This window comes from Chelon labrosus (genome assembly GCF_963514085.1).
Source record: "Chelon labrosus genome assembly, chromosome: 12".
NCBI lineage: Eukaryota > Metazoa > Chordata > Actinopteri > Mugiliformes > Mugilidae > Chelon > Chelon labrosus.
In genome coordinates this window covers 21,421,288-21,447,301 of record NC_140345.1, presented here as the reverse complement: position 1 = coordinate 21,447,301, position 26,014 = coordinate 21,421,288, and the positions used below count along the sequence as shown (strand labels likewise).

The 26,014-nt window shown below is 42.4% G+C and overlaps 1 protein-coding gene across 1 annotated transcript in view; it reads right to left on the bottom strand.

The window, feature by feature from the left end:
* The window catches only part of me1 (malic enzyme 1, NADP(+)-dependent, cytosolic), a 75,999-nt gene extending 58,292 nt beyond the window's left edge, over positions 1-17,707 (bottom strand). The window contains exon 1 of the mRNA XM_084556877.1: positions 16,662-17,707. Within this exon, the coding sequence (XP_084413003.1) occupies positions 16,662-16,790 (129 nt within the window). The 5' untranslated portion in view covers positions 16,791-17,707. The remainder of the gene's footprint in view (positions 1-16,661) is intronic.
* Positions 17,708-26,014: the final 8,307 nt, after the last annotated feature.

Here is a 26,014-nt window from a genome sequence, read left to right as displayed (position 1 = left end):
TTGTACAAGAAAACTGTGGAGCTGTTTCAGTGCAGCCCTTTTTAAGAGTTTCTGGTTTAGGTCAACAGTCAAAGTGTAAAAATGGGAAGACTACTTAAAACCTTCAGCTATTTCAATACTTGACAGATGAACGTACTATATATTATAAATTCCCGGGAGAGTTTTACTGGACACTTGACACCAACCAGATCCAACTCCCACTGACTCCTCAGAAGTGTTTTCCACCACATCAGCCAGCTCAAAGCTGTTTTCCCACAGCCACAGCAGGGATCGGACATCCCCTGACAGAATACCGTAAAACATTAGTTTTTAAGTTTTTTTTTTGTTTTTTTTTGTTTCCATCATGGCAGCTTTGGAGAGGTGAGAGGTGACGGAGCAAAGAGGCATGGGCGTGACAGAGTGGGTGAGAAGAGGGCCTTCAGAGACCATGAGAGAAAATTGGACTGACTATGGAATGAAAAATAAAAACGAATAAGGAAGAAAAAAAAGGGGGGGCATGGACTTGCTATATTTAGAGAGAGGCAGGGTGCAGACTATATAGCAGTCTTTCACAATGTTTTTGAGATATTTTCTCACAGCCCTGTGAGTCAAAGTGAAATATTCTCTCGTTATCACCACCAGTTATTTTCCAAATGTTGTAATTTTAACTGGATTTGACAAAACACGATGAATCATATAAAAGTGTATACTTTCAACCATGCTAACTCTTCTTCTGTTTTGCAGATTTGTCGAGCTGCTACACAATGTTTTCAGTGGACTGCTGCAAACTGCAAAAGCACCGCGGACTACCCCTCGTTCAACTCATGCAAACCCTAGTTTCACTCAACATGCTTTATTAATTAACCTTTCCGATTCTTTTTTGCTAGCGGTTTAAGTCCTAAATGTTAGTGTTGGCCTTCAGCACAGACTTTTGTCACTCTCTTATGGAGCTGGAAAGAGAGCGAACACAAGCAGGTGTCAAACCTCCATAGTGTGCTCTTTAGTGGTTTCCGGTGCTCAGCGGAGGCAAAAGACCAACCAAGTTTAGGGACGGCTGACGTGTTCTCATGTGCTCTCTTACATTCTGCATTAACATAAGTGAGCAAATGTGTGTTGGATGAGTGATAAAAGGAAAGAAAAAGAGAAAGAGGGAGTGAAGGGGAGGAAGAGTGGATTCATTCAGGCTAGTGAGCGGTGCTACTTCATGCACACTCTCTGCAAAACATACAGTGGCCATGAATCTTAGCGGAGGTGAGCGCTGGACTGGTCCTCGTCCAACACAAATAGCGACCCTCATGCTCAAACTAATGACCCGTTCCCTTCAACTCTCTCCAGGCTCCCCAGAAACATTAGTCGTCCTCACTCATAAATTCTCTCTGACCTTCCATCCATCCCCTCTCTCATTTCAGAAAGAAGGGGAAGAAGGGAGAGAGTGTGCGCTTGAGAGCACGACTGTCAGTCATTTAGTTGTTGCACTGAATTATGGGATATCTTTCATGATGGGGGGGCACTCAGGATCAGGGCCTGTGTCAATCATTTAAACTGTGCGGCCATATGGAGTCGGCCCGCAAGTGTTCTTGGGTTTCAGCATCTGCAGGTTTCATGGTAAACTTAAACCAGCTACATATTGGGCCCACACTTCGCAGGAATGCATTTCCTGATTTTGAGGAAGCACATCTAATGGCATCACTGCACTCACTGTGTAGTCTATCGGCATCTGCAATCAAGTGGAAACAGCAGAAGTATCAGGAGTCCAGAGTCATCCTGCTGTGGCTGCAGACCACCACCTACCATATGCCCTCAGAGTAATGTGACCTAAGCTACGTCTCAGCATCATACCACATACCGACTCTATCTCGACCCTGGCTTATGTTGTGTTCACTAACTATCTGTACGTTTAACATCCTCTTCTTTATACGGTAGACGATGCAACACCTGCCTGTTGGCCGGACCCTAGTTTTGCAGGCTTTTTCAGTGTGGTGAGAGAGACTCCTCTTAGCAAAATCCCGCACAAGAAGAGAAACTAAAGTGACAAGAGTAAGCAAACCACGATGTCCACAGAAAGTTTGTCTCCTTTTTCATCCTCATGTCATCGAGAATGAATAAACTCTAAACATCTCTAGAGAGTTTGTATAGCTACAACCCTAGCACATCCAGTTTCCCTTTATGTATGACGAATAAAGACCACTGCCACCTGCTGGTATGGAGAGTCGCACAGGAGGTCTTCATTGCCAGTGGTTCATCGATATAGGTGTTTGTTTTTCTGTTTCTGTTCTCTTAGATAAACTCGAAAGAAACTACAATGCTTTTATTTTAAAATACAGAAATTTGTGAAGGAGGAGGGAATCTTGACTCAAAAGGTATAATACCAGCCAAGCGGTCATTGCTAGAAATGAACATCTTATTAAACAAACAGAAAATGCCATCAGTTTGCATATTGTGTAAATCATCTTTACGCACTGTCCCCGAAGCTTTAATCCGTCCGTAGCGTGTCAGGATAGGATGGATCCAATATTTTCTTTTCCTTTCCTACTTTCCAGGGACGAGATATTGATCTTTAAATGAACGGAGCAATAAATTAATCAAACTCAGTGTGCAAGCTTTCTGTGCTTAATCATTTTTATCGGATAACAGGCTGAAACTTACTTGAAGCAAATCATCTAAAAGATGTATTTTCCAAACTGGGTTAAATCCAGTATGCATTCTGTGGCCACTTAAGCAGCAACACCTTACACATATGCTGCTCCAGGGATTTACGTACTCTGAGTACACATAATTCAGTGCAGAACACAGGGTTAGGTATCACTGAATCCAGCTTTTTATTGTCCAAATGCACTACACTTGTAAATGCTTTAATTTCTCAAAGGAAAATCCTGATTTTGCAGCCAGGCTGCAGAGCCTTGGCATTATCAGAGGTTAAGTAATTTCCTTTCCGGAACATTCTGACACATAGCATGTCACTGGAAGTCTGACAAAGTGAATCAAAAAAATATATGGGCACCAAACCGCTTGTAAACTATGGAGAATGTACAGAATACGCCAAAAGTCCAACAGGTTAGGCCTTTGCTTTAATATATTTAATTTAAAGAAACATGCCAAGCTAAACAAACAAAGTCCAAAGCAGAAGTGTGACAGCGCAGGTCAGAGATGTCTTCGAAAGAAAAACAAACAAAACAACACTCAAATGACTCTCTCTCCCCGATACGCCCCTTCGTCTCAGAGCTCCACACATGCCAGACAACTCTGTGCTCGTCGGATAAACATGACTGGTTTTCTGTTCAACACATGACAGGTGCACGAGTCTCTCCAAACCGCTCCTCTGACACCTCACTCCTTAGCAGTTTGTCATCATGGTGACAGACACCTGACCTAAAACTAACAAACGACACAGTAACAAGATCATAAAGGCCACTTTGAGGACGGATGGAGTTTTTTTTTTTCTCTCACTGAGAGGGGTTTCTTAAATGGTGCTAATTGTGCCCTGAGTGCAAATTGGATGTTTATTTGTGGGGGTCTGCCCCGTGCTTGCAGATGTAGCATTGATTAATGGAAAACCCTGCTCAGCCCGGTCTAAATCGGTTTGTATGCGCGTGCTTTTGTGCTCGTGCATGAATTGGCATGCATGTAAGAGAAAGTGAGAGGGAACGCCCGTGTCCACTTGGCACACTGAGGGGAATCTTGAAGCACTCCAGAGCTACCTCGAGGCCGCCGTACATTGTGTTAAAGGTGGAAGTTCCCTTTTTTAGTGGAAATTCCACGACAAACGGCCACAATCAATCTCCTGTAACGACTTCATAGTAACACTAATGTTAGCACAAGTGCCGTAAAGGCCACCACATGGAGAGAGAAAGATGACATTTCTGCTTCTGCTATTCATTAAATGTCTTTAACCTGTGTGGATGTCTATGGAGGAACATGGGAGACTGGGAATTTGGTGAAGTGCTGTGTTTCCACCAGAGGCCCCAAAGTGAAGGTCGAGTTTCAAGTATTTTGTTTTTCATTTTGAGTAATTTTAAAAACTGCTGCATTCTGGTAATGGTTGAACGAACATTTGTCTGGAGATACAAGACAAAACGTGAAAGAGTGCTCGGTACATTTGGTCTATTCAAGGGCTTCAGGAAACCATGACAGCTTCAGAAAGCAAATGCAGACCGTGTGAAGAACCTGAATCAGCAATTCCTTGTTTAGTTATTTACAAATTTAAATACTTTCCCAAAACCCAGGATTCAAATTCATAGAGGTCTAAGTAAAGAGATGGGAACATCAGAATGGCTAACCTACAGTATACAGCCCTGACACATGCTTTTCTCTTTCAGCGGCAGCTTTAACACATAATTTTCTATGTCTTTCCATCGTCTATGACCCAACTTTCACTTGTTCGGTGACAAAAGTGAACTCCAGCAGGATTTCCACGCACAGGGAGCAAGTCAGTGTCTTGCGGAAGGACACTTCGGCATGAGGTACATTCAGGCATTGAACCGCTAACCCTACTGAGCCACAGGCGCCACGTTTGTCATCTCTTCTCTCCTGCGTGTATAACACTTATACCACCGACTCAAGTCACAATGCTCATCATGTGATTTTCAAAAGCTGCCCCCTTTAAAACACATGCACTACATCAAAATATTATAATTCCCCATAAACAGACCAGAGGCCTATGTGTCACAAATTGCAGCCAAATATCTGTATAATCTAATACATATCCAACATGTCTCAATCAATCAGAAGATGCCACATCTGTGGGTGGCTCCCATCTGAAACTTGACTAGGATTGGCGATTGTCCTTTTGACAAAAGCCCAGTTTACGTTTCCATATGTTCTGAATGTTTGTCTCATCTGTTTTTCCTTCTACTGCAGTCTGTACTTCATGCTGTAGCATTTTGATGACCCCAGAGTTTATGTTGTCGGAGGCTGTGGGGATGGAATAAGAGATGCTGATCTGTGTGTGAGGGCTGTCTATACACTTTGTCTTCTCAACATGCACTGTACAGTCTGAACACCCACATTAATGACAAAAAGCCATGTAAACACTTGATCCAGTGCACCTTAGTTTAGCAGTTTAAAACGACTTTTTATAACTGCAATTGACCAAACTGTGACACAAGATGAATTATGACACCAACACCGCGTGGCTCATTGATCTAAGTGTGCGATTCCTCAAATGAATGAACCTGCTTCCTTCAAGACAGACACTGATACAATCATGGACCCCTATTGCAGTCCAGCTCAACTTGCTTTTCCTGCTTTACTGACACACACCGTCAGCCTGCGGTGGTTTACAGGCGATTGGTGACAGCTCATTATCTCCTGTCTTTTCTCCCCTTAGCAGACCAGATCGGTGACAGACGGCAGTGCACGGTGAGCCTAATAAACCTGCCGGAGGGAGAAACACCAGACCACCTGTAAGAAGCACTGCACAAATGGCTCATTCAACGCAAGACATGAGGCTTATGATCACTGACAGAGATGTCTGAGAGTGCATATTGAAATGTTAGATGTGAGACTGGATTTAAAAAAAAAATATCCCATGCACCTACAGTAAATCATATGTCCTGAACTTTGACCACCCTTAGCTGGTTCTTCAAGTAGCTTGCTGTAGGAAGGCTAGAATTTATAGTCCATGTCTAATCTTTACATTTGCCAGGTGTCCAACTTCGCCATTTGCAAGAAAACCTGCAAGAATGTGCAGGGCATGGATGTCACACAAAACACACAAAGAGACTGTTAATAATTTGTAGGGCAGAACGGAAACGACCAGTCAATGCAAAGAATGTAAAATGGGTCAGTGAGTTCAACAAATATTTGCCTCTGAGACTCCATACAGTATATATCTAATCTAAGGGCTAATCACCATGTACGTCTGCAGAAAAGATAAAGGCGGCGCTCAGTGAAAGGTTACGCGCTGTTAAATATCTAAAGGAAAATTGTATGGAATAAAATAAAACGCAATAATAATATAAGTTGACGTGAAGCTAACTGACGATGCTGTCAGTGGGGTCGTTTTTTGGGGGGCGTTTAAGCTCTCTTTTGAAAAAGGTCCAGCGTTGCTGCTTTCTCTATTGTGTCCAAAGCCCATAGATTTTTTTCAGCAAAGGCCAGATGCAACCCCCATCTGTTTCCTGCTAAAATGGCAGCCGTAGCAGGGTTCACCAGGATTGCCCTCAGCATAAAGCCCTTTAAATCCATCCCTTCCTCTCAGGAGGAAGAGAAAGAGCTCACATCAGCTCCCAACACGTCTCCTCTCAGGATCCTACAGCCTGACTAAGCTCTTCCCAATGAATACCTCCCAACAAATGTGCCGTGTCAGGTCACCATGTGTACTCGCATTCCACAACAAATTTGGTCATTAGCAGTCAGACTTTGTTCAGAGGGCCAAGTGCATCAATCAGAGAGGTGACTAGGGTTTTTTGCTGTACAGTGCTGCTAATAATGCAATCAGATAAAAGCGATGAGAGTGATTTCATCCTTGAGACATTCACGATTGCACCACAGGAACCGCCTGCTTTTGACTCAGATGTTGACATTAACGCTATTTACTAGAGTAAGCGCTGTTGCCTCTACATAAACAATATGAGCTTTTTGGCTAATGTACAGCCTGACACCGAACACCGATCAGCCACAACATTAAAACCACTGACAGGAGAAGTAAATAACATTGACCATCTTGTGACAATACAGTGTTCTGCTGGGAAACCTTTGGATCTGGCATTCGTGTGGATGTTCTTTAAACATGTACCACCCACCGAGACCAGACCAGGCACCCCCACCCCTTAGCAATGACACTCCTTGATGGTAGCAGCCATCCCCAGCAGGATGCAGCCTGACACAGGAACAACTAAAAAAACATGAAGATGATGACCTGGCCTCCAAATTCACTAGATCCCAAACTGATCAAGTATCTGTGGGATGATCCCCTCAACCCATAGGACCCAAAGGTACCCACTAACAACATTCTGTTGCCAGACAACACAGGACACCCTCAGAAGGCCCATGTCCATTCTCTGATGAGTCACAACTGTTTTGGAGGCACAAGGGAGACCTACACAATATTAGTAAAGTGGTTTTAATGTTGTGGCAGATCAGTGTATATTTAGAGGTAGCTTCAATACACCTTCACATCGCTTTCAAGGGCTTAAACTAGTACAAGGTGAAAAACACATTAAGCAAAAGACATAAACTCCTTAAAACTGAGCCTAAGTCAAATGACAAACTGTATAACACTAACTAGGCACATTTTATTTATTTATTTTATTACGCCATACATGTATTTCATTTCAGTGATGGTAGTGAAAGCCTCGGAATAAGAAGAAATAAAGAAGGCTCAAAGAATGTTTGGAGTCTCTGCACTTCGAGAGCATAAAAAAAATTGCCTCCAATTCACAACTCACTTTCATAAGTCAAGAGCTCAGCTCCCAACACCGAGTTCTGAGACTGACCAAAAGGATCGTCTTAAATTTCTCATCTCGAGCAAACATTCGAAACGCAAGGCTCCTTAAATCAGGAGGTGTCAACTAGTGAATGTACAGACACACTTGTTGGTCAAACAGCCTTGAAAACCGAGCCAGTGTTGACTTAGGGAGGGCAGCCTTAAAGTGGGTGGAGGTAGCAGACATGTAGGGCTCTTCAAACACATCCAGTTCCCTTGAGGCAGCCCTTTTCATTCTGCACAGTCCAGGTCCCTTAGGAGCCTGAGTGTTGCCGGGAAAATGTCCAAGGCCCTTAAGAAATTAGCAGTCTGTGAAGCCGTGGATACAAACATTCACTTTTGGCTGGAGGGTCTTCGGCATTAGTCGACCATGTTTCGGGTAACAGCGCGGGGCTTTGACGGCCATGTCTGTCTTTACAGATGTTTGCGACTCTCTTTTATTGAAAATCTAATTTGTACCGATATTTTCTGTACCAACAACCAAATAATATTCCACAGCTGTGTCATGTGGAAAGAGTCCATGACAAAAAACACAATTTAAAGTAATCCCTGTAAATCATCCAAGTACAATAACAACCAGCCACAAGCTGCATTGATAAGACAGATGTCTCTACTTAGACAGTGAAGCGTCCACTGGCTGAACCGCCTTAACAGAACAGGAAATCTCCAATTAATCTCTTTGTAGTCCCACAGAGAGCCAATCCAATTTCAAAAGCCGTCTCAAAATAACCGCCTAATACTGTTGTCAATGCCCAGAAGGGTATTTTTAAATCCGACTTTGCACCATTGCTCTTTCTGCGCTGTGTCCACAAAGAGTGGACAAGCCTCTCTCACCTCTGCGACTTCTGTTCAGCACCACCGCTAAAACGTGTCGAGCCAATGTCAGGGCCCCGGTGAAATGGGTTTTCCCTGTTGCCCCTGCTAGTTTCTGTGATGACAGAAATCTGTGCTGTCCAAATGACCACCTACATGGCGGCCAGCCCTGTGAATGCACCGTGACGGGAAAAAAAATAAAAAATACGTGAAAGAAATTCGTCTCCTCACTGAGCAAACAACCTCATAGTCGGTAGTAAAAGTCACGGCCCCTCACTTTAAAAAGAAATCGTTTTTTTAACTGCCCTCTGTATCCTAAATGCGTTTGGACATGATGGATGGAAGCGCTAGAATATACTGGCAAGGTAAGTACTGCTGCACTAGCCTGCCAGGTGAGCGCTAATGGCAGCTTTTCCAGGCTTCTTACTATTTTGTCTCTGCTATTAATCATCGTTTTCTTTAATTAAGACTCCATCAAGCAATCGCTTTTTCTGGTTTTTATTCTTTTTAAGGCGGCAAGCTTGCTAATTGGCATTTAGCTGTATGATATTCCTAAATGTCTTGCTAGCAACCAAGCTAACAAAATATCACGTTTGCATCCTTTAGTAGTTTATAGAGCACATTTGTAGCTTGGAAAGTCCATGCTGCAAATATGTGGAGCAGTTTATACTAACACAGAAGAGGTTAAATAAAAGTGGTCAGTGCAGCACTGCTAATAGTTTCCCTCTGTATTCCCCACAAAAGACAGCAGCTTGAATTTGAGTCCAGTTAATCAAAGTTGGACCCAACAACAAGAACATTTTTTTTTTCCTTTCCGAGCAAATCCACTGATCACAGCTATTCACTCGGAACAAAGAGTTTTTGCTGCACAGTCTCAGTGCTCTAAATACAGCCATGACCAGGCCTTTAGCCTTTTAACTGCAGCCCATTAACAATGACCCACTCCTTTTCTTCCACTTCACATAACCTGTCAGTCTGCACTGGATCATTCATAGTGATAGCCATCGCTCCTGAAAAGAAAAACATTTGCATGTAATGGCCACACATCCACAGTGTTCTGAAGAACACTGTAACAAAATACTGCCTTTAAATTCTCTATGATGCACCTTTGTTAAGACATGACAAGACCTCCACCACACTAATATAACGCACAAAAGCAGCATTGAGGAGGAGAGGAGGGGGAAAACGGCATGCTGAAGGAGGTGGGATGCTTGAGATGAGCTTCATAGGAAGGTGATGAGGCTCAGACAGTCTCCCTCTTTCTGTCTGGGACAAGTTAATGGCTTCTCCCGTTGTGCTCACATGAATGAGGACCCATCTCACCAGAAAAACACAAAAGTGAGCTGAGGAGGGAGGGCTGTTGTGGAGGATCTGCGGCTGAATAAACACAGCATCAGAAGTGCGTGTGCACACTGTTGAACTGACGGCCTGATCATGTTACACTCAGTTTATTTGGGCCAACCCCGAAGAAAACACTGATAAAACCACTTACGGTGCAGCAGGTTGACAATGATTCTGTGTGCGTGTAGAGCTCAGGTTTGGAGGTTGGTCACGGGAGGGGAACGGGGCCGCACTTTCTCTCCGTCTGGCCGATCCACTCCAGTCTATCGGAGGAATGTCTGGCCGCTAGCAACGCGTGTGGTCGACCTGAAACACCTGCCCGCACCTGGTACAACCCACACACGCGCACACATATTGGACACACACACATATCCATACAGCCGTGTGGTCCACGTCGTGAAGGGGATTGACAAGTGCAGCTGCTCTCCGTAAAGTCTGAACAGAGAAGAGCCTGTCCCATTTTCGCTTGTCAGTTAAACGATAGCTTGTAATCTGACTGCCAACATGAAGGAGTTCAACCTCACCTAGCCACTGTCTTATAAGGGTAAACAATTTATGAACTGGTGTTTCTGACCCAACCCAGAGATACAGTACATGTAAACTGAATTAAGGACCTCATATGCTATTGTATTTGGAAAACTCACATACTCACCAAATTAAAATCGTGATTAGCAATGCAGCTAATGTTTCTTGTGCACAGTGGTATTGAATTCCAGGCCTTTCCAATGATTTAAAAGTCTTAGTTGAAGATTTTAACCGTTGTTTGCAGTTCAGGGGCACAGAAAGGATAGATTTGGGGAAAGATGCTTCCTTGCCAAGAATGAGATGAGCAGATTGATGGAACTCTTCTATCTGTATGACAACTATGAAGCCAGAGCTTACTACATTAAACCTGCAGCCACCATTACCACTGGAACCAACCACTAGAGGAAAACTCAAAGAATCAAATCAACCAAATCAAAAGTTGCAGTGATTGCAGAGCTACTTTCTTGAGTGTTGTTGCTGCCATTAGTGTTTCCAAACACTATTTACAGTCATTATGCTAAGCTACGCTAACAGTCCACTGTCTCAAGATCCTCTCATGCATACCCAAGTGAGGTATCAATCTACTCATCTAACTCCCAGCAAGAAAGAAAATAGCTGTATTTCCCATCATGTTGAACTGTTTACGCATTCTTGTTTTAAAACTTGAGATTTGTCCGAATTGGCATGTTTAGATGCGTGATTAAGAGTGATAAATGCAGAAAAATATGTCCTTGGGAAAGTGGGCCAGCAGCACAAACAAAACATTGCTGTGATACCTCACCGACACGGAAAACTGTCAGTACAAGCTTTTTTAAGTCGTGACTGTGCAGAAAATAAACTTGTGTCACGCTGACACATGACTCAGTAGGAATCAAGGTTCCACATGGTACTAGCTAATCAGGTCATCACAGTGTTTTCTTACTTTTAAACTGTGACATAATTCTTTTAGAGTGCATGCGTTCTTATAAAAGTATTAACCAGGCCTGATGTAGATACAGACCAGCTGGAGCACAGTGTTTCACACGGAAAACTGAGAACATTCGCACAGAGGAAATCAACAAAGCATGACACGCAGCCAAAGGAGAGGTTTCAGAGGCACATGAGAACAGAATTTAAACAAGTAATATTTGCTACCATTTGTTTGTTTGTTACTAAATTTATTTGCGTCGTTCCCTGTTAAACAAAAACCTGGCAAGAGGAGCAAAAGTTTCTGGTAGAAAAAGTTGCAGAGTGTAGCAGCCAAACCAGAGTAAACCCAACATGAGAGCCTAATGGCTTCCAGTTGCTTCGAAGGTTTATCAGGATCATCGCCATTTGGCACACCAGCACATCCTCAATGCTCTATCACTGCCGTTCAGAGCTCACCAAAAACACAGATTTTTTAATTTTAGTCTTTCATCGGAAAGACCATTTTACAATGTTATATGTGGAGCCTGTGGTTCGAAATGGGGTATTCGGTTGCAGAGCTGTCAGGACATGGGGTCTCCCATTTTATTCACCCATTTTATTCAAATCCTCAAATGAAGCATAATTGCGATTTTGCAGACAAACAAAAGCAAGAGGGTCGACTTGAGTTTCTAGCACTGAAAGCATGAATGACAGCAACATTTGTCACTCAGCGGCCTACTCCCTATGTGGGTTTATTATACATCATTGCAAAATAAAGATCGTGCAAACAGGCAACGCGTGACTGGTGTGCAATCGCTGTGAATCTGCGAAAAAAAAAAGTCAACAAACAGACAAGAGCTGTGGTTCTTATTATCCTCAAACCTTACGACTGACTGCACTTGTTGCAGTCACCGTCACCTACAGTACTGAGCCACTGAAAGGGCATCTGTTGGGCGGCGACACACCGACAGCTCAGTTCAGTGTTTGAGGTGAAACAGCATCCCTGATTGGGTGCCGAGAGCGTTTTTAAGGAGGTTGTTGTTGTTGTTGTTGCTTTTCGAGGCAGCACCAGGCGGAACCAGCGTCAGAGAGACGCACTGAGGGCAGAGATTCACACAGATGCCTCATTAAGGTGTGATCAAACAGAGAGACAGAGGACGTCTGTGGAGCGTGGCCAGCGCTCTCTTCACGCCACAGAGAGCCCTTTCTACGCCTCGCACCCCACTTCATCTCTTTATTGCACGGCAAGCGCACAAAACACACCTATAATATCCGGTTCCACCTCTGGAGAGGGAGGAGGGGCGGGTTGAGAGTAAGGTGAAGCTTTGTGTGTCCATACATCTGCTGCACAGGTATACGTGCATGTGTGGAGAGATTAAAAGGAAATCGAAGCCTGTCGATGTGCGGACAGGCCGCTTTCAGCGCCGTATCCCTCAGTATCAATTAGCAGGGCTGTGCTGTGACTGGCTCCTGTTAGAGGTGAAGTGGGCCAGCTGAGGGAGGTAAACACACCTCGTCCCCAGGGCTCGCTGAAATCAGAAGGAAAGCAACAACGAGCCGCTGCCAGAGCCACAGAAGCCTGCCTGTGCCGGGCCACTAACACGCTTTAGCTGTCACTTCCTACCTTCTCCTCCAATTTCCTCCCCCAGCTCATGTACAGGGCTAAGAGCGAATGATTCATCTTGCTGCATAATAAACTATTTTTTCCTTCTATTACTCCAACCTGTCCAGGCTCACTTTAGCAAACTGATGAGATGTCAATTCTACGAGACACAGCGAACAACTTATATTAACTACAACACTACACTATATTATATTTGCGTCCTGGTATCACCTCAAACCACAAAACAAGACATTTTTAATGACATAAAATGGCTGAAAATGCCACATTTTTACTTTTGTTAAAATACATTTAGTTTTTCAGCGGCCAGGATTAGACAACTGAGTATAAACAGTCACAGACGGCTCCTCTGATGCTGACTCACGAACGTTTTTGCGCTCACATAATGAACCTTATTAGACCTCACTTTGTTCCAGAACAACACAGACCGAGCTCATTTACGACGCCCGACTTGTGAGTGAGATGAAAAGCCACATTGTGAAGTGAAGGACAAAGGGCCGAGCAAGTCGTAATATTCACTCTCAACACCGCTCAGAAGAAAGAATGCACGGAAAAGAAGAAGAAAAAGTCAGTGAAAAGTCTGTGTTCATTTTAAAATGCATTCCTGTGTTCATCCAAAACTTCAGTCCTCCAGAAAAAATGTCATGGATGTGAATATTTCAGGGGCAGCTTATAACAAACTTCAGTTAAAACAGACAAAACATGGTGCAACGTCTTAAGTGGCAGACCGGTTTGGCTTCCACATGAATTTAGGTCAACCTATCTAGCCCTTATAAGACCCCTGTTGTACACTGGGTCCATTCAAGGCCCAAAGGTGTAAACTGAGATGTAAACAAACAGTTTACTGGGCCAGGCCTCAGCGCCAGAGCTATAGGCCTCCACATCGACCTCTATACGACAGACAGTCATCCTGCTTTCGAGTATAAAGAAAGACAAAACATTTCAAATGAAACCAGTGAGGCATTTTTGTTCTCTCTTCAAATTACTGTAACAAAAAACAAAGGGAGGTTTTCAAGATAGCAGCTGGTATTAACAAAGCTCAGAGGAACTGTTAAGCATCTGTGTTGTGTTGCTACACGGTGTTCCTCACGTGACCCAAAAGCCTTTTTCCCCAAACACAGTCACTGGAAAAGGAGCTGTGAAAACATTTTTCCAGTAAAAGTATCCTTTTGTACACCTGAATTTAGTCCGTTCGATCCAATAACCATCGGAAAGTCTTAAAGAGCCTTGGAGTGACATGCTTTCGCTTAGCTCAGCAGTGGAAAAGGATGCTAATGTATAGGGGTTCGAGAAGCATGAACGTGCTTGCAGGAATGTGTGTGCCAGTGGCAAATTCGTAATGAATCGACATGACCTCATAACTAAACGATGTAATTGGTCGATTACCAAAAAGGACAAAAGTATATGGCTGAATTAGTATCCAAGCAATTGAGAATAAAGAGGGACTGCATTCTTAGAAGGAGCAGAGGTGGAGGGTCATTTCAACTGCTTTCACCCAAGAGACTTTGTTGTACCAGATCATTATTTTCTTTTTGGATTATTGCTTTTGTTTTCAGTTGCTGTTTGACTGGGTTTGGGCACCGAAACTGCTTAGTCAGATAGAGAAACAAAATCATGGTTTGGAGTCAAATAAACTCTTTCACAATGTGTAACACATGTTACAAGGAAAACTTCTCAGTTCCCTAAGAAGTTTCTTTCTTTGGCATGTTTCTTTCCTACCATGGTGAAAAGTCCCCCATCCCTCCCCCGTGAAATCATGAGCTCTTGCTTCTGAACCACTGATATACACTGATCAGCCACAATATTATGATCACTGACAGGTGAAGTAAATAACATCGACCATCTTGTGACAATTCATTGTTCTGCTGGGAAACTTTTGGACCTGGCATTCATTACTGTGGATGTTACACGCACCCACCTAGACCAGACCAGGCCCCCCACCCCCTAGCAATGACACTGCTTGATGGCAGCAGCCATCCCCAGCAGGATGCAGCCTGACACACATACACACACACACACAAAAACGCTTTAGGAACAACTAAAAAAAAACATGAAAAACAGCACAAGGTGTTGACCTGGCCTCCATATTCACTCTATCCCAAACTGATCAATTATCTGTGGCCGCAGATGTTCTCTAAGGCTACCTTGCAGGTAAGCAGGTTATTCAAAATATGTCCCAGCAGGTTCTTCAAGAAAAGTCAAGTAAAATATTGACAGTGATACACCACTGTGTTTCTAGGGCCATATTTCCCTATTATTTGCTCTCACAAAGAGGACATTGCTTTATTTCTCCTTCCTCTTTGCACTAACTGCCTACTGAGTGTGATGAAGCGTAACAGTTAAGGCGGAGGATAAGCGATGTTACACACAGGACATTTGTATAACTAGTTGAACTAACACAGTGCATTTCTAATTCAAGGTTTCACAAATTCTGCACAACAAAACATGACATTTAAATCTCTGGTTGGACACATCTACATTACAAAGGTTGCCCTAATTTGTTCTCAATAGTCACACTGTGTCCGTACACACCTCTGCCTGGTACACCAGACACACTTGCACACAGAAAAGCAAACACACACGGGCTCATGTGCTCAATTTGGTGCTTCGAGGAGTGGAGTCATTAACCCGCCAAACAAACAGGCCTCTGTGCAGCAACCATCTCACCACTCCTCACCCCACAGACACTGGCCTGTTTGAACTTCGCTATCTCACTTATCAGCCCCCAGGCTGGCAGCCACTTCAACTGACTGCAAGCTTTATCAGCCGGGGACAGCTTTCATTCTAAAAAGTTGAATTGTTCCCTGGATGCCTATTTTGGACATAGCATTTGAGAATTCATAGAATACCTTAAAGACTGGTCTTACATAAGCCTACATTTGTTAATCGTGCCTTGTAGTTTACAATGTTGAAACGTATTTGGCAGAAAATAGCTCAGAGGGGACAAAAATAAAGAGTACAAGCGTTCTAAAATGAGCCTGACACAGAGCAGCTGGGCCACACTCAGTGTTTTCAGGGCGCACTTGACATATGACTGACCCTGAATTCAGTTGTTTTGAAGGTCAGTCAGCACCATGGACAGAGACCCTGTCACCACAGCCTGACCCCCGAGGCCCCAGCTCTTCACAAAAACCAGGAGAAAACGCTGGAAAAGGGCTTAAAGGGCTTATTGTTTAGGGCGGCGTGGGAATCAATACAACAAGCTAATGCAACAAGAATGGCTGGTCATGAAAAATGATATTTGAAATCTCAACACCGGCAAAAGATTTTCCACACAGCAGCATGCGAGGTCAGCACGCTTGTCTCCTGATCTACAGGGAAGCGACTCAGCATAACTTATTGCACGACTAAGCACTTTCCAACAGGAGCCTGTTCCTCATTTAAGAAAGGAAAGTAAAAGTAAAAACAAGATATGAAATATATATGTAATATGAAATATTCATAGAGCTTGAGTCATCTTTTTTCTTTTTTTTTTCTTTTTTTTTTACCACACTGTCTGTGCTGTCTTTGTAAAACAATAGGTGACATGGCAATATTAACAAAAGCCCCTCTCTGTGGGGCAGCAGCGTCTCTTTAAATCTAAATATAACCACGTCTAAAGCTGATACCTAAACCTCCTGGCTAATGCTACGTTCACTTGCTCCTCCGTGAGTTCACCGGGGGGTCCAGATACCAAACAAGGAGCATTTAATTATCAAATATATGCTTCATAACTCTAGTATATTTGGTTGTTGCTGCTTGTTTTTGCGCAATAAAACAACATTAATCAGTATGTGGTAAAAACTTCCGGTAATGTAGGTGTGAATCTTTGACATTAGCGCTGTAGTGTGTTAGTCACACATTGTTATGGGCCTGCAGGTAATCTTTGAGAGCTACGTCCAAACTTTGTGAATTAGTAACAGAATAGCACCATTTTAATCTCTATCATAATGACGATTAAAGATAAACGTAGGCGATTTACTCAGAGTTGTAATATTTCCTACAGCGCCTGAAGGCAGCAGCTAACTTGTCAACCTGCTTCAGTGGAAACGAGCTGAAAACTCGGACGCGCGCTGCACCTACACTCACCTTGTTCAAGAGGGGGTTCCGGGTGACTTCGTAGCCCCTCTTCTTCGTGTAAACGAAGTTTTTCCCCTTGTCCTCGGACTTGTGCATCTCCGTTTCCACCGACTCCCGTCTGACCAGCCCGTGTGCCATGTTGTTGCCTCTTTAAATAGTGCGGCTGCTGCGAGCTGTCGTGAACTCAACAAGTGGATGCGCAGGTCCGGCCGCTGCTGAGCTGTGGTGTGTTCCGAGGAGTCGCTCCGTTTATAAGATGAGCCTCCTTATCAGTCAGGTTGCTTCATTTGAATTCAATGCACGCCTTGATACGAGCAAAGTTCCTCTTTGCAGTATGATCTGGCAACAAGTTACTGGAACACAATGACTAAACAAAAACATATCAGTTATTGCCCTCATACCTGTGAATGCCTTGATTGGCATAAGGTTCTTATCCAGGACATTTATTGAGCATTTTAAATGGAGATTTCAGTGTATTTGTAAGGGTCAAGGATTATTTATATAACACCCATGGGAACATTTCTATTATAATCCGTAAAATTAAAAAAAAATAATAATAAATCATCTTCATTAAAATGCACGTTTTAAATGTCAACTCATTTGAGAAATGCCAAACTGAATTTGAATCTGAACTGAATCTGGCAAGTTTGTTCATACTGACTGTTATTATTAGTGTTATTTTATGAATAACATGAAATGCATAGGATTTATAAACCGATTAGCCACAACACACTGACAAGAGAAGTCAATAATAACATTGACCATCTTGTGACAATGCAATGTTCTACTGGGAAACGTCTGACCTGGCATCTGTATGGATGTTACTAAGACATGTACCACCCGCCTAGACCAGACCAGATGTTGTGCCTGACTGGTGTATACAGTGTATAATATTAGCTTAAAGTATGGTATTGATAGCAGTCGGCATGAGTAGGAAAATTAGAGTTATACTTAAGCTGCTAGCGCTGTCCTATGTGTTTGTAACACATAGATGAGGACCGTGACAGGACAGATATTTGAGGCCAAGGGCAGCTTTCGCACACTTACAAAAGGGGTTATGCAATATTTGTCAGCAGTAAAATCAGGAATACCCTGGCAGCCCTGGGGAAAATCATCCAGTCCTCAGGCCATACGTCTCATGTTGGTGGGGTGACTGCTACTCAGACCCAGCTGATTCGTCAAGATCAATGTATTCTACCCAAGATCGGATGTTTTAATTTAATTTGAAACAAGAGGCTCTGGGTCTGAGCAGAGAAGGAAGCCCATGCAGAAGTGCAAAAAAAAAAGGGAGCAAATCCCCATAGACCTCCATGTTAAAATGCCCAACTTTACAGCAACATTAAGCAGGTTTACAGCCTGGTACCAAAAACTGTTTTGGTCTCAGTAGCTAATTTATTATCAAGCCTTAAAATGAATTAATTTCCACTTTGACTGAGAGGTGACGGTTGGGAGCTGTCAGAGGTCATTAGCCGCTAGCTGTGGTCTCTCTGCTAATCCTCACCTGGAGCTGATGACAACCCTTCAGTTGTGTTTGAGGTTTTGGTCCAGGCGCATAATTTTAAATACAAATGATACCTGGCTGCTTTGCTGCAGTTCCTAACAGAACATTCAAGAAGTATGTCCTCAGCTTTTTTCGGTTAGTGAATTATTTAGATGTAGAGTATTATTTTGTTGTTAGGTGTATGTGTCCAACATAGCTAGCCCGGTAGCTGAAGTGGCGATCTAGCTAATTATCCAGCTAATGAATTAGCCTTAGGCTAGCCTTCCAGCGAGACTACGGTTGTGTTAGCGAAGACAAAATATCATTATGATTGTCTCTTTTTGCCACATTTTGAGAACAGAAAAATAAAACATTGTGTACAAGTATTTTTTACTTTCTGCTTTAATTAGACTTGTAACTCTGCTTGACGTTTTGCCCATATCTTGTTGTACAACTCTAAATATGTTTTAAATAAAAGAAGATTAAACACAAAACCATGACGATATTTAAGACTATAGAATATAAATGTAAACATGTAGTCAAACAGGGATGGAGGGAAGGATTGTAAGAATGAGGACGACCGGAACATTAGCCATGACAGTCATGGCTATATTTAAGCAATTTAAGCAACTAATGTGCTTAAAAACATAATCGAATGAACTACATCTCGTGTTAACTACATGTTAGGAAATGCAGCAAATCAGTCAGGTATTATTTACATTCAAAATCATCTCAAAAAATAATCCAAAAACCCTCAAACACAGCTGTGACGTTGTCATCAGCTCCAGGTGAGGATTAGCAGAGAGACCTCAGCTAGCGGCTAATGACCTCTGACAGCTCCCAACCGTCACCTGTCACTCAAAGCGGTAACACTCTTTATTATGCAGAACTTTAAACCTTAACAAAAAATAAATGAATGAGTTATAAAAAAAATCATCCCCATACAGATGATGTAAAGATGGTCAGAGTGGTTAAGTTATCTCTTGTCTGTCCAGAATAGAGAGTGGAAGTATGAAAGGTCATTTAGGGTAAGAATCTACTCCTGGGTCCCTCTATCAAGACAAATATTTGTGAAAAATCAGTTAATTTACCCCAAGTTTGAGCAAGTTATTGTTTTACTTTAACACAACTCACTGAATTTACTCAAAGCTGAAGAAATTCAAATCCCCGTTGTATCCAGTTGATGATCGAGGTTTGCAAGTGAATCCAGATGTAAATAGTTTTAGATTGCATTCCTTAATGCGTGCCGGGAAGCTAACGATGCTTTTAAACTGCTTGGTGAGTTAAATGAACTTGAAAGTTGGCCTTCCTGCCTGTAACAAGTCAACTGAGACAAGACATGAGTTTTAGTCAATTTAAATTGTTTAGTTTTGTAGCCCCTCCTCTTCGTAGTTTATTTAAATTTAAATTTAACAACTAACAACTTGTGCAAAACAATATAAAGTGCCCCTCTTGCAGCGCTTTAGCACAACACCATGGCCACCTTTCTGCAGATTTAATACTGTTCCAACAGGTGGCTTAGGTTCATATGGGGTCACACCGTGTTTGTGCTGCACAGTTCCCTTTGGCAACAGTTCCAGTGACAAACTATTTTTTTCCCCAAGGCTCAGAGTCAACATTAATCTGCTGCTGCAGCCAAATGGATTGACCAGACTGAACTATGTGAGTCACTTGTCTTTTCTCTGTAATAATAAATATTAATGATGAATAAAGTCAAAAACAGTCAAAGTTAATGTTCGGAAGAAAAAAAATCATCTTTAGGGGTTATTTATAAAGAGTTTAACACCCAACAACGGAGCTTTCCTGCTTCATTAGGACTGTGTGGGTGTTGATTGATGAACATCTGACTGAACACAACCATCATAACCAAACAAACCACCTCTGACCATCACATTCCTACTTAAATTAATCTGTTGAAATGTAAGTATGTATTGTCACCTTTATTTCCATTTGGTGAGAAAATCAGGTTTATCCCATCATTCATAGTAAGACACTTATGGAAAAAACATATTTTTAGGGGCTTTAAAAAAACAGAACAGCAAAAAACGGATGTTTAAACCAACCAACAGAAATCCACTGTTAACATAATAAACATAAAACAAAACAGACTCAACAGTCTTTAGTGTCCAAGTCTTAATAGCCAAGTTTCCAAATTGGAAAACCGGACACAAAACAGAAACTGTACCACTGTACCACCACTGAGCACCTCCCAGTTACCTTGTTTATCAGGGTTTCAATCTACGTTTGAATAACTAATCCGGGCGACAAATGTCTGCCGTCCGTTTCTGTATCAGGAGCTGGGAGTTATTTTTGAGGTCTAGGCAGGATGCCAGTTGGCAGTGAGTGGGCATGAGGAATGCATGAGAGTTTGGGAAGCACCATCAGCCCACCCACTGCAAGTGGTCACAGTACTGGAATAGTCGGATGTTGTCAAGGAAGTCGTCCACCTGGTTGCGATGTGTTTATGAATGAACTAAAGGAGAAACGTTAGGGCAGATCATTTGAAAATGCAACTACTGCTGTTCATTTCAGTTAAAGTGCTACCACCGGTGCCGCAAAGGTAATAGCCCTGACTTCCTTTGCCTCGGGGCAGGATGATGGAGCAACAGGTGTTCAGAAAACCAGGTGTATATTGAAGGCTTGCATGAACCAGGGCCTTGTGTCATGAGAGCAATGTGTAAGCTCTACTTACACAGATTCAACATCAGCTGTAAATCGAGAAGAAAAGAACATAGCTGCTAGGAAACTGTTGGCATCTAGAAAAGCATGGAGAGTTTATCGTGCTAACAATTTTTACAACTTTATTACCATCCTAAATGTGCAAAATGCAAAGGCAGGATGAAAGCGTGAGGCTGTTGGGAATATCAGCATTTCCTCAGATATTTTAATAAAAATAGGAAAACTTTGTCTGACTGCAGTATATTAATATAATAAAGGTGATTTCAACATCCACTGAAAACTTCCCTTCTACTACAGAGAAACTTAAAGCTTGTTAGGGTAGACATATTTGCTAAGTAGAGCAGAGTAGAGCTGAGATTTGATTAGCATGTCCTCAACTTTGCACATATTTGATTATGCAGTAAGTATTGGATAAACACAATACAACGATGACGGGTGATGTGCACGTAAAAGTGGACATAGAATTCACCTTTTTCATACTGAATTGAACATAAATACTTGTCCCTAGAGACCCTGTGTGTGTCCCTATGTGTCTAGAGACACAGAATTTAGAGTAAAGACGATGACCTCAGTTCTTCCTCTCTCCACGGATCAAAAACAGCGTGTCTGAATGACCAAAACATCATAAGAGGATAACACCCGTCCCCGAATGGTTCAGATGTTGATGGTTGGAGCCATAAAGATTCCTCTGCCACATTACATCACAGGGGTATCCACAACACCAGAATGGCAACAGCTCATTTGCATTTAAAGCGACAGACATTGGAAGTGAAAGTGCTGAAAGTGGTGGACTGATCCGTCAGTCTGCCAAAACACACACTAGTGATAGCAGGCTTAAATGTTGCACATTGAGTAACTGATAGAAGGTTAAAGACAATCAGTTGAGGCCTTGATCTTTGTCAAGGATCACTATCAATGTGATGAAAGACAACATAAAACAGATCTATTACTTGTGATGACATTAAATGACACCATATGCAGCCATAAATAGCTATATTATTGACAGAGCCGCTGGTGATTGAGTCATAAACCACAAACTAGTGCTGCAACATTAAGCTTACCCTCGATATCTGTTGCATCATCTCTCCTCATCAACTCTTCATGACCCTTCTGAACCAGATGTTTCAGGACATCTTAATAACAGGTACACGCAAAGGGACTGACTTACATTCTCTGTCCATGCATCATGCACAGCAGCCCCTTTTTTCTCATGTGTGTGTTTTGACTCTTGTTTATCCCTGTGGGGCTTTTCTGGTCAGGAAGAGGAGGAGGCAGCAGACAAAGACAAATACAATTACTGAGAATCAAATCACCCACAAACATATGGTTTTCTCTCTTACCACCATTTATTCTGCTGCACAGCGACAGCAGCACCTGGCTGTGCTTCCTGCCCTGTAGCCGATGGTAAAGGATTCACAAACGTGGTCATTAAATTTAATTACAGCCAGACTCTATGGAGTGGGGAAATCATAGCTCCTGATTGCACTGGTACCTGTCTGTATAAAAACTACAATGGAAGAGTCTTTGGTCCAAGGTTTGAAGGATATAGAGATAAGGCTGAACTGATGAGTTAGCTCTTCAGGGTACACGAGACAGCTGCAACTACCACTACTGTCTTAAAGTTATTTACACTGATCAGGCACAACATTATGACCATCCTCCTAATATTGTGTAGGTCTCCCTTGTGCCTCCAAAACAGCTGTGACTCATCAGAGAATGGATCTTCTGAGGGTGTTCTGTGGTGTCTGGAAACAGGATGTTGTTAGTAGGGGTCTTTGGATCTTATGGGTTTAGGGGAGGAGCCTTTCAAATAGGAGTTTTTGTACTTCAGGCAACTTCAGGTAGAGATTTGACACCCAGCAATCTATCACGCCTTCATATGTGGTTATTGAGATCTTGATGATTTTAATTTGATGGTATCTGTTATGTTGTAGCATTGGCCATCAGAAGGATAATTCTGCATTATAAAATTATGAACACTGTGACATTTGTAATTTGAGATGTAAGTTAGTTTGTGGTGGGAAGGCCCATGTGAATATGACACCGCGTGGATTTTTAATATGAGCAATTGCTGGAGCACAAAGGTCAAAGTGCAAGACAGAGCTTCAGGTGTAACAGTTCTTCGTGCGTACAGTATGACAGCGTGCTCACCTGCCTCACCCTCCAAGGCATTTTGATCTTTCTGCCTCTTTAATAATCACTACCATGAACCATTAAACTCTGCCTACAATGAACACTATGTGGTTTGTTTCTTCAGTGGCTTCACAGAGGTACAGAACACCGTTTCCCATAGTTAACCATTCCACAACTCCCTGAGGTTTTCAAAAGCCAGTCCACTTTTAATAACTGGAAGCAGACAGGTTTGATCCTTCTCTTTTGGCGGAGGAAAATCTGAACAAGAAACACATTTCCTCCTTACTTTTATTAGGCCAAAACTGTTGTTTATTTGGACTTCGAATAGAGAAAACCCAAAAAAAGAGGCATTAAGCTTGCTGTACACCTTCTGTACCAGTAGAGGAAATGGGTGGATATTATGGAGGGGTTCCTGAGGGACGCTGGATTTCCAAGTCTGCTACCGTACATGGATACATATATACATACATGACTGAACTCACTCCTTTGCATTCCCTCCTATGAGTCCATACATGACCTTCCCCCAGCCCCTAAAATCAATGGGCCCTTTCACTGATCACTCCTCATAATGACCTACTGTTTGAGCCCACGGATATGTGGGAAGGTGGAAAACGAGAGGACTTTAAGCAGCAGCTTTTCTGTGTTGTGTGATTAAAGAAAGCTGGGTTGACATGAAAGTACTGCAAGAGAGCTTGATCAAAATTTGGTCCTGGTGGAGTCAAGGAAGCCCTGAACACATCCTGGCACAGGTACAACTGAGCTTTTAAGTTAAAATCCAGTGTAAATGTATACTGCCTGTAAAAACCAAACATTCTACGAATGACAAGAGGATGGAAAAAGCTGTCTTGTCAACTCAATGAAACCAGCAGGCCATAGTGCAATAGAAATACTTCATGAATGATGACATACAACACCACAGTAGTTTTAGAATCTGACAAGAAGATTCTGCTTTTGTAAGAGTTAATTCTTTTAATATTACAAGAAATAAGCACTTTTCTTTGCTAGGTAATCTGTCTTACTAGCTTCCGTTTCTGTGGCATCCAGCTAAAAAGCTTACGCAAGGAAATTCAGCCTGCTTGTGATCTTCTACTTCTTGGGTGCTTATTTATCCACAACATGACTTAACATTTTTAATGTGCTAATAGTGCAAAATCCTATATGTGTTTGTGGTGACATGCCTAGCTAGCAAGGAAGGTGCCTAGCCTGCTTACTAGCTGTCATGTTGGAAACTTTTTCCAGCTACATTCCACTTAAGAGTTTCTGGCTTACTTGTCAGCAGTTAAAGCTAATTAGCCTGCATGCTAGCTTCCACAACCTAATGGAAAGCAAAGCCAATTAGCCCTACTGGGTCCTTCCATGTGTTAAATGTTGTAAAACAAGAGACTGCTTAAATTTCTAAAGGTACAAAAGGATATGTGTGCTTGTGGTAACTTTCCTAACTAGCAAGGCTGGTACCTAGCCTACTTGCTAGCTGTCATGCATGGAATCTTTGTCCAGCTAGCTTCGACATAAGTGTTTCTGGCTAACTTGCTTCAGAAGGTGAAGCTAATTAGCCTGCTAATTCGCTTTCCACTGCCTGATGAAAGACAACTACATAGATTGTTAATGTACAAAGCTAAGTAGGCTTGCAACAATGGTAGCTTCCACTTTTGGCATTTATAGCTATAGTTTCCACAAATAGAAGCTAGTTAGCCTAGCCTAGTTAGTTGCTATCTTTCACTTCTTCAGCCAAATGTTGGTTGTTACACAGATTGATAATGGCTCAAAATGCTTCTTAGGCCATACAGAGCTATTTAATTGTATTCATATTTTAGATTTTAAAGAAATACATAATATTAATTAAAAATGTTCAAAGTATTTTTGACACTATTTAAACTCAATTGTAGGGTATGTTTTTCTGGCCTAGAGTCTGTTTGTGTTTCTATTTGCATGCATGAACATGTGGCTGTATTTTGGCCTTTTTAATGATGACAGTACTCACAAAGAAAGGTGTGCCACTCAGTGTGACTGCAGTCCAAAGAAAAGCAGCTAGGCAGGCAAGTCGGTGTTTGCCAAACAGAACTGAACATGGCACTGAACGTGAGCGAGGGAAGATCCAGCTAGAGAGAGCTTCACTCAAACGAAATGCCATTTGGCAGAATGAGCCAAAGAGGCGTCATCATTGCACTTCAACAAAACCCCCTTTCTTCTGCAGGAAAGAGGACAGAGATTAGAGTGTTAACCTCGTCGCACACTGTGTTTGCGTAACCTTTCTGACCCTGCAGAATATGTGAGTCTCTATGTCTTTCAGCAAGCAAACAGACAGACACTTTTCGGCTTTCCTCACTCCATTCTTATTGTATGAAATCATTCCAAACTTGATTTGTTTGCATATTTATGTTGTGTGTCTTTACAAAGTTGGAGTTAGTGAAGTTTGACATCTGTCTTTCTTTGATGAGACTTGTACTTCTTACTAAAGGCTCCATCTGCAGCCACCTTTTCTCCCTATATCCTCCCTTCTCTCAGATGTCTCTAGTCCTGGCAGCGTGCTTTGAAATGAAAACACCTCCGCTGCCCAAATCTCCACAATAAACAAGAGGTCTGTCACGGATAAATGTCCCATTTCGCCTTGTTTGTCTCAGCATGTCTAAACAGCTACGGTCTCAGTGCGGACACGCTGTTTCCCTCAGCTCAGTGACAAGCATGAATTGTCAGTTCCACTTACTTCAGTGTTGCCAAATGATCCTGGCTGATGGGGCATCTACTGTATAATCTGCAAAATATATGTTGGATGTTAAAATTATTGCACAGTGGAGGAAACTGATTTCATGTCAGCAAACGCCTTGTGCAAACCCCTGCATAAATCACAGCCCTGCCTGGTGTGTACACAACACTATCACGATAAGAGATGGGATTGGTAGGTTTGCTTTCCTCTATTCAAGCCCAGATTTCTCACCTAGTGGTTTGACACTAGCGGGATGGATGAGTTAGATGTAAAGTGTTGTTATCCAACTAGAAGTTAATTCAGAGTTGCTTTAAGTGCACTTGAATACTTTTAAGAGAATCTAGGCGAACACTACAGTAGCTCTGG